At 54.9% G+C, this 9,328-nt stretch overlaps 1 protein-coding gene across 1 annotated transcript in view; it reads right to left on the bottom strand.

Moving 5' to 3' along the window:
* The window catches only part of KIRREL3 (kin of IRRE like 3 (Drosophila)), a 142,219-nt gene that overhangs the window by 11,760 nt on the left and 121,131 nt on the right, over positions 1-9,328 (bottom strand). Inside the window, exons 12-15 of the mRNA XM_017738339.1 lie at positions 4,652-4,752; positions 4,375-4,573; positions 3,242-3,277; positions 389-496 (exon numbers count right to left, since the gene is read on the bottom strand). Coding sequence (XP_017593828.1) covers positions 389-496; positions 3,242-3,277; positions 4,375-4,573; positions 4,652-4,752 — 444 coding nt within the window. The remainder of the gene's footprint in view (positions 1-388; positions 497-3,241; positions 3,278-4,374; positions 4,574-4,651; positions 4,753-9,328) is intronic.

Raw genomic sequence — 9,328 nt, 5'->3', positions numbered from 1 at the left:
CAGAAAAACTGGAATTAAAACAGAAGCAGAACTCTGGAGGGTTTTTAAGCACCGATGTGGCACAGCGAGGATGCTTCTCCCTCTTGGACATCAGGATTTCTCCAAGGGAGGGATTAAGAGGTCCCCTGCACACCTCCTGTGCTGCTAACAGGGATCAGCAGTTACCCTGGCATGTTTTCCATAAACCCTTTCCTTTTCCCACAGGCCTGCCTGTTGTTGGTAGGCCAACATGAGAAGCAGCTTGTGATGACAAGTAAATTTAATAAATTAAGTGGCGTCAGTAAATTCAGGCTCTATTTTCTCCCCGCTCCACTTGATTCACCCTCTCCCCAGAGTTCTCCCCCCAGCCCTTCCAAAGGGACGCAGAGTGGCCCGGGGTGACACTTACTCCTCTGGGAGCGGGCACAGCAGAAGGCAACGATGGTGGCCATCAGCACCAGGAACGCCACACCGGCCCCCACGGCCACTCCGATGATCACCGCCATGGGCACCGACTCTGCAAGAGGAAGGAGAGGAAGCATGAAGCGGGATGAAGGTCACAGAGGAGGCTTTTCCCATAGGGACCCACCCCTGGCTACTGGTAAGAGGCTCAGTGATGAGCCTGGGGAGGGTTTTGGGGCCTCCTTCCCTGCTCCCCCATCCCTGCATGGTGATGTCGGCACAGGCTGCCCGTGGGACACTGCAATTTGTACAACCCTGCTCGTTCCGTGCCTCAGTTTACCCTGGGAGGAGAGGAGGGGGGAGCCAGAGGAGCAGATTAGCAATGGCTCTCGTTAGTGCCCTGCGGGTTAATGAATGAACTTCTCTAAAGGATGAAGTGCGAAAGAAGACCGTGTGTTAATATAAAGAGAAATGGCATTCGAGCAGGCTGATGGATGACTTAGCCCAAGTCATCATTCACAGCCCCTGCCTATTTTATATCCCAATTTCCTGCCTTCTCCCGTGGCTTATCGACTGTCCTCCTTCCCAAATTCCTGAGGGTGCTACAAAGACTGGGACAGGAGGGATGGCCCATGCTGGGGCTGAGCACTGCGGGGTGGGATGTGTGGGCAGGGTCTGTGGGAGGCAGAGCAGGGGGTGCATCCTCACATCCTTCTGCCTACAAGAACTCTGTCACCGAGTTCCTGGTGGGAATTTTGGGCAGCGGCTCAGCCAGCAAAGCTGATTTGTCTATGCAGACCCTGGCAGCAGCTGGTGAGGTGTGGGGAGGGTGGAATGGGAAATCACATTTATGGTGAGAGGGTCAGATTTGGAGCCCCAAAGCCTCGTTATTTCCCTGCTCTGGCTCTCCAGTTCCTCCAGGCACAGCTCTGACTTTCCAGTGAGATTTGGGTTGGATTAAGGAGGGGCAGTGATGGGCAGCACTCCCATTGCAGGACACCACAGCAGTGGCTACCACAAATCGCCTTCCTTGGCTGGGATGATGAACTACATCCCAAAGATCCTCTCACCTAAAGCTGCAGGCATCTCTAGGTCCCCGTTCCTTCTCTTTCTAAGCACCCTGTAGGACCTTGTGAACCAAAAGAGGGATAACCCTGCCCAGGATGACCTGATGAGCTGGGTGAGTGTGTCGTCACAATTTTCCTGGACACCTCCTTGGAAGGTGTTTTCTCCTTGGAGCCCTTGCCTTGGAAATGGATGGGATGGATTTATGGGAACATGGATGCAGAGACATGGTTCTCCTCAGAGGTCTGTGCAGATGGGGGACACGAATGCTGCTGGAGCCTGGGGACACAGGGGGCGACCCAGCTGAGAAGCAAAGCCCAGGGATTATCACCTGACTGGGTGATACAGGAACCATCTCCCATTGCCCACTGGTGTGGAACTGGGGTTGGGCACAAATTTCATCCTGGACCTGAGACCACAGATGCCACCTGTGCCTTTCATCCTTCCCAAGGGCCACACACCCTTACTGGTGGGACTGGGGGCAGTTGTCATTCCACCAGCATCCACTAAAGCCACTTCATGGTACCCTTAAGCCATGGCTGTGGAGCTCCTGGGTCCTGAGCCCTAATTTGGGAACTGCAGGGTGATAAAAATGTGCTGCTGATTGAGTTTAGGCTCTGCTCACTCTTGATCAAAAAAGAACTGATGTTTCCCACTTTGTGGCTTGCTCATGGATTTCCTGCCGGTCCCTTGATGTGTCGCGTGTCACTCAAGCTGGGCCACTGGTGGCATGACTCACGTGGCACTGAAACAATCCATCACCAAACCTCTGAGAGTGCCCAGGTGGTGAAAAGGCAAATCCCCTCAGTGCTCTGCTGCCTCGAGCTGGAGCACAGGGGACAGGTGCTGCAGCTGCCCCAGGGACCTAAAATCCTAAAATCACCCTAAAATCAGCATCCTCCAACACAGCAGCTGAGCCATGGCAAGAAGAAACCGGGATTTTCTGAGGCCGCCTGCTAGGCAGTGCCCCTGCCAACAGTGGCAGTCCCTCATGGGATTTTTTTGGCCTTCCAAGGGAAATATGGAACAAGGGGGTGGAGAGAAAGGAGCCTGGAGGCCCTGGGAGGGCTGGCTGGCTCTCAGCTTTGGCGGAGTGGGATCTGCAGTGCAGAGCTCAGGGAGAAGCAGGTGGCGATGGGGATGAAGATGATGGAGAATCAGGCAGGGAATGGGGTGGGGAAATTTATCCTGCGCTGGAATAAAGGCAACTGCAGAGGGGCAGGGACAGGAATGGTGGGGATGGTAAACTGTCCTGTAGGGATGGGTGAGCTGAGGAGGGGCAGATTGCTGGCCCTCCCGGGAATCCTTCTCTGGGGCACAGGAGGAGGAACCACAAGGGCAGCACATCCTGCAGCATCTGCCCCAAGATCCATCCAAACCTGCTCTGGTGCCAATGGATGCTGGCCAGCATTCTCCCACGATGTTGAACCAAGCTGATGTCTGCAAAGGACCCTGGAAACATGTACTTTCCCCTCTTTGTTTTTGTCCCAAAGTAGCACTTTATGGGACTTCTGCAACTTTTTAAACATGGCTGAGTGACAGCATCTCCCTCCCAGCGACTGGGGAGCTGGGGCACAGAAGTGCTGGTTTCCAGAGTGGCTCAGTGGCACAGGGGAGGCTGGACCACTCCAGCTTGCCAGTCCTGCCCCAGTCACCGCCCTGCAGCTTCCCTACGCCCCTTCCTGCCCTGCCTGCCCTATGGAAAGCTGCCGGGCCGGGAGGAGGACGCCGGGCCCTCAGGTGTGGTAATGGCTGGGGACAATCCACATTCACCGTCAGCTCATGATTTCCGTACCTGCTTGAATACCAGCTCCTGATTTCATTTCCGTACCTGTTTGAAAATAAAGCAAGTGTCCACAGCCTTGCACAGCCCACGCGCCCACCGCAGCCTTCCTGAGCGCTCAGCCCTCTGCTCCGCTCTGCTCCGGGGCTGGCCCCGTGAAGGGGATGCCTCTGCCACCCTGCGCTGTCCCCCCGGCCCGGGCAGGGCTGTCCCCTCGCGTGGCCCAGCAGGGATGTCTGGATCCGAGCTCGGAGCCGGCTCGGCTGCCCGGCCACCCTCCGCCGGGACCCGGGCTCGCCGCCGAGCGCTCCCGCTGACTGGCAGACGACCTGGAAAAACCACTGGCTCTGTTTGCGTTGGAAGAAGCCCAAGGCTAATTTTAAGGGGTTCATTTAGCTCTGATTTAATCTGGACGCCAGCCTTGCCTATAAATCACGGCTTAATGAGAACAATCCACCTGCCTGCCCTGGCATTTAATAAAATAGAGGAGAACTGGAGTTCCTCCAGGAGCTAAGCATTCCTCACACAAGCTGTCTCCCTCCCTTGCTATGGAGAGCCCTGAGAGTGGAATTTCCCTGGGCATCCCCTGGGAATTGCTGGGTGTTCGAGCCCAGCCCTGTAAGATGCTGGCACTGTGGCTGGTGGCCAGGATGGAGGGTTGCCACCAGCCCAAACACCTTCCTCCTGCTCACTCCCATCACCGTGGAGCAGCGGGGTCTGCTGGGAGCAGCCACTCCGGTTTCTCCAAGACTGTAAATGATCCTTCAGCCTGGGGCAGTGACCTCACCTTGTACTGTGGGACAGGGACTAAGGGCTGCAGGACCAGCCCGTGCCCTCCAGCTTTAGCAGGACAGGTAAAATCAGGAATACCTTATCAAGCAGAGACTTTACAGGGCTTGTCCCTGCTCCTGCCCCTTTGCCAAGACCACGTGCCCTAAGGATGCAATCCTCCAGCTACCACAGCTGGAGCCTCGCCACCATCCTTCCTAATTTCCTCTTTGGCATCCCAAGAGCTCTCCTGAGCACCTCCTGCCTCTCACAGCATCTCCCCACTCTCACAGCCCGGCGCCAGGCACTAATTCCCGCTGCCCACCAGCCCCCACCAGCCCCCAGCAGCTTCCCAGCAGCTCCCCAGCAGTGCCCACCTTGCTCCTTGAGCCGGATGATCTCCGTGTCGGAGCCGAAGCTGTTCCAGGCGGTGCAGTTGTAGATGGTTTGGAAATCAGCCCGGACAATGTTGCTGATGGTCAGTGTGGAGATGACCCCCTCGTCCGTGCTCACTGTCTCCACCGTGTAGCGCCCAGAGGTCCCAGATTCCAGGACGTTCTCCTTCCAGGACCAAGCCTGCCAAGCGAGAGAGGGGTGAGCCCGGGGCACCCCGAGGTGTTTCAGGCACCCGCCGTGCCCCGGGGTGCTACTCACAATTCGGTCTGGCGGCGGAGTGCTGCGGATGAAGCACTTGATCTGCCCCTTCTGGCCGTGCAGGGCGTGCTGGGTCTGGGTGCTGGAGATAATGGGGGGCCCTGTGGAGACAGGAGAGGCTGCTGGCACCCCGTGGGACTGGTGGGGATGGGGGTTTTAATGGAGCCCCGGATGGACATTGGGGTCCATCTCGGAGGGGCAGGGATGGAGCAACAGCCCCATCACCTCCTGTGATGGAGAACATTGAGTGGAGGCTTTGGGCTCTGCTGGGTTTCTGCAAAGCCCCCACAAAGCACCAGGGTCCCCCCATCTCTGTAGCCCCATCCCTGGTGTAAATGGTCCTGCCCCCATCTCCTCGGTGAGCCTGGCCTCTGAGAAGGGCTGTTTGCTGCAGGAGCAAAGCAGGATCCCATCCCACCTGATGTTTCTCTTCTCTCCCAGATTCATTAAGCAACCATTAAACTAATTGCTCTCCAGGGCATTAAGGAAGATGTGGTGGAGAAGTTTCTGCTGAAAATCCTTGACACCCATCAGCTGGGCTCTCCTGCAGCATTTGGGTCATGAAAGGAGCCCAGCCTGGGTGAGAAAGGGTGGGAAAGGCTCTGAGCCAAACACCAGCTGAGCCAGCTAGGGATGGGAAAAGTCCTTCTCCTGCCTTGGTGAACGTCCTGTGACTGGAGAAAAGGGGTGGGAGAGGACAGCCTGGCTTGGTGGGATCAGCTTGTCCCTCACTCTTCTAACAGCCCTGATCACCCCAGGGGAGCAGCAGTAGAGCTGGGGTCCTAATAGCTGTTTATTAACCTCCTTAATTAAAGCAGATTTGCATTTCCATGAGTGGCTTGCTGCTGGCAGGAAAGAAAACAGCAACAACTGGGCTGCAGGGCAGGGAGAGAGGGGAGGCAGGGGCTGGCAGAACTCCCCCTGCTCCAGCTCCAGAATTTTGTTCACTCGGGGTTGTCGCGCCTGGTTTGGAGTATGTCACTGGCTTTATCAGTAAATACAGCCTTGTGGATTTTTTCCCATTTCCCCTACCTCCCTGCCCTGCACCTGGCGTGTTCCTTCAAAATAAGTCTCATGGATTTGGGGTGAAGTGGGGAGAAAGCTTTGCCTGGGTATTCCTGCCTGATTCTCATCCAAATCAGCCATTTATAAATTTCCAGAGCGCACAAACGTGTACCAAAATGCTAAATCCTTCACTCTTGTGCATTTGGACACACAGCTGCCTTCTGGAACTATCCCAATGACCCCTTCCTGCGCCAAACTCACACACTCCCCACACACTTCCCACTGAGGCACAGCCCTGCCCCAGCTTCCTTACACTGTTCCAAGGGGAGATGGATGGAAAACAAGCTCATTGAAGCACAATTCACTGCCCAGTGACCACGGTGCTGGCAGCTCAGGAAATTACTGCTGGAAGGGAGCTGCCATCAACATCAGGAATAGCAGGAGCTGGGCGTGAAGGTCAGGACTTGTTTTGCTGTAATGGGCGTAGCAGTACAGCAGTGGAAACCGTTGTGCCCTTTTTGATCGAAGAAGGCCGCAAAAAAAACAAGACACTTTGTTGTGTTTTTCTCTCTAAATGCTCAAGATGTTGTTCTAGGCACGATCCCAAGGTGTGAGTTCTCACTTATCCATCGCTGAAAGCCCAGCTTTCTGAAGGTGAGCCCTTGCTTTGCCTGATGGAGGCCCACAGCCTCCTGTGGTCAGTGATGCTGCTGCTCACCTGATGATCCCAAGGCCAGCAGAGGCAAGAGCAGTGATGGGATCTGCAGGCCAGGCCTAAACAGTAATAGAAAGAACCATCTCCTTTCCATTTTGATGGCTGTGTGTTACTTATAAATTCTGGAAGTGCTCCAAGACTGGGTGATGCTAGAGAAAAATGGCTTAATAATCATTAAAAGGATCATTTTCCCCAAGGCGAGTGGATTTTAAATGGCACAAATGCCAACGGCTTTGGCTTTTATTATTGCTTCAGGAGCTCAGAGTCGAAGGCTTATCATCATGATAATAGTGGATGACTAAAGACTGTTTGTGAGATGAACATGCCCAGAAATAATAGCACAAAGTTGCAGCCTCTTCGCATTCAGGGCCGGCATTTGATTCTCCACCAGGCTCTGGTTCCTTATGAAAGCTGCCAATCTCCAGCTTGGCATTCAGCACCGAGTGTGAGACAGCCCACAGGCAGGGAAAAGGCTCTGAGCAATGTTGCCATGGATATAAATCATGGAGCTATTGGTGGAGGTTATTTTTAGCACCTCAGTGCCAATTTATTTGTGCGGTCCTGGCGGCTCACACAAAAGAGAAGTCTGAGGTGGGAGCCTTCAGGAATGAAAGGATGGCCTTGGCTTCTCCAGTCTGCTCGAGTCCATCTGAACCTTCTCCCAAGCATTCAAAGTGGTTTGGCAAGAGAGTTTTGTTTAACTCCTTGCTTCCTGCAGAAGTCCTGGGCTGGCTGGTTCTGCCTGGTATTGCAAAGGACCATCACAGAATGATTTGAGTTGGAAAAGACTTTAAAACCCATCTCATTCCAGATCCCCTGCCATGGGCAGAGACACCTCCCACCAGACCATGTTGTTCCAGCCTGGCCTTGAGCACTTCCTGACACCGTGATGTGCTCCTGACCAAGCGGGGTGGCAGGTCAGCCCCTGCCCTGCTCCCAGCTCTTGGGCATGCCTGGCTTCCTTGCTGGGGTGAATCCCAGGCAAATTACATCCTGAATTAGTCACCTGGAGTCATCCAGCCCTTCCAACAAACCTTCTCTTGCAGAGCAAGGTGGGCAGGGGTGGTGGTCCCTGCTCAGCAGCCCCTGATGATTGAGTGACAGATGGGACTGCCGGTGATCCACCTGTGAAGGTGACCTTGGGGGGCTTCTCCTGCTGGGGTGGGAGCTGTGACCAGGCTGGGTGCAGCCAGGAGCATCGAGAGGCTTTGGCTGTAAATCCAGCTGCTGCTGATTTATGATGGCACCAAGTTCCTCCCTTCCCTCGAGCCTCTGCTGCTCTGGCCCTGCCAAATGCTGCTGCTTTACATAATCCTCCTTCCCACTCACCAGACTCTGAATCCTATCTGCTTCCTTGCAGGCTGGTGGCCTTGGCTCTGGCACGGGATTGGGCTGCTCTGCAAACCCAGCCCTGTCTGGTGTGGCCGGGTGAGTCCTCCCCCCCCCCATCATCGCCCTGCCATGATTTTGGACAATTATGGGAGTGGATGGGTTGGTGGGACCACAGAGTCAGAGTGGGTCTGATCCCTCAGTTGGGGTCTCTGTGCTCAGTGGGATGGATCAGCCCCCCAAAGCCCACGTGCCCTGGTCAGGGGCTGTGCAGCCAGCCCAGAACACAACTTCCCAATGCCTGATTTTTCTGTGACGAATCCCATCCCGCAGAGGGAGGCATCTGGTAACACCAAGACAATTGTATCACCCTCTGGATTGAAAATAGCTTCCAAATCTGAGGCATTCAACTTCTCTCTCGAATTACATCAGAACAGGCTTCCAGCAGAATTCATTAGCTGGATTAGACACACTGCGCCGTGCTCCGGAGCTGGAGCGCTGCTCCCGCTGCAGGACAGGCTGCCAAGCCCGGGTGCTTGGTGCATGTTGGATGTGGGGATGCTGCTCAGGGGCTCGGTTCTCCTCACTCAGAGGGTCAAAAGACCATCCTGACCCAGAGGTGTGGGGTTCTCCCTTGCTCCAACACCTGTGGTGACCCGTCTCAGTGTTGTCACCTTTGGGGTGCACCAAGCCCCTGGCAGCACATCCCATGGGATAGGATGTGCAGGCAGTCAGATCCTGGGAGATGCTCAAGGCTGAGCAGTGAACCCCATGCACGGATTTCATTTGCTCCCCATCAGTTTCCCCAGGCATGAGCTGCAAAGCTCTGGAGAGCAGCTTTTCCGTGCTGCACGCTCCGAACGCCCCGAGCCTGTGTGAGATCTGCTCTGCACTCAGGGCATCCCTGTGCCTGGTGGGTGTCAGGGAAGGAGCATGTTCTTTGTGCTAATTTGTTGCTTTGTTTTCCATGAGCTCATTTAATTATAATTAAAACCCAGCAGCTGCTGGGGAAGGAGGATGAAGGCGCTGAGGAGCTGAGTCCAAGTTGACGGAGTGGTTGGTTTTCAGTCCCTGCTGCGTCGTCCTTGGCTTCCTTTTCTAGGATTATAGAATCGTGGAACGGTTTGGGTGGGAAGTGACCTTTAAAGGTCATCCAGTCCAACCCCCTTGCCACGACAGGGACATCTTCAGCTAGATCAGGTTGCTCACAGCCCTGCCCAGCCTGGCCTTGAATGTTTCCAGGGAATTGAAGCATCTACCATCTGCATCATCTGTGTTTGAAATGAACGCTTGTTGCTGCCTGAGCTGCCTCCTGCTTATGTTCTTCTCTTGTGACAGCGAGTGGGGAGTGAAACCTGCCAGCTTGTCATGCAGGTGAGAGACAATGCAAAATTCATCCTCTATTTATGCCATCTGCAGCCTGGCTGTTTTTAAAAGTTATGCTGAAATTTGTTACCAGCTGCTGCAAGGTCCTGGCCAGGGCATCATTAAACTCCAGAGCTCTGGGTGTGAGTCCAGGGCACATCCTGACACAGTGCTGGGTGAGCCCTAAGCAGCCATGGAGGTATCCTGACAGGAATCCTGGCAGGAATCCTCACAAGTATCCTCACAGGAATCCTCACAGGTAT

Source organism: Corvus brachyrhynchos, unplaced genomic scaffold (genome assembly GCF_000691975.1).
Source record: "Corvus brachyrhynchos isolate BGI_N302 unplaced genomic scaffold, ASM69197v1 scaffold46, whole genome shotgun sequence".
Lineage (NCBI taxonomy): Eukaryota > Metazoa > Chordata > Aves > Passeriformes > Corvidae > Corvus > Corvus brachyrhynchos.
The sequence above is the reverse complement of the archived record's forward strand: the minus strand, read 5'-3'. Positions and strand labels throughout refer to the sequence as shown.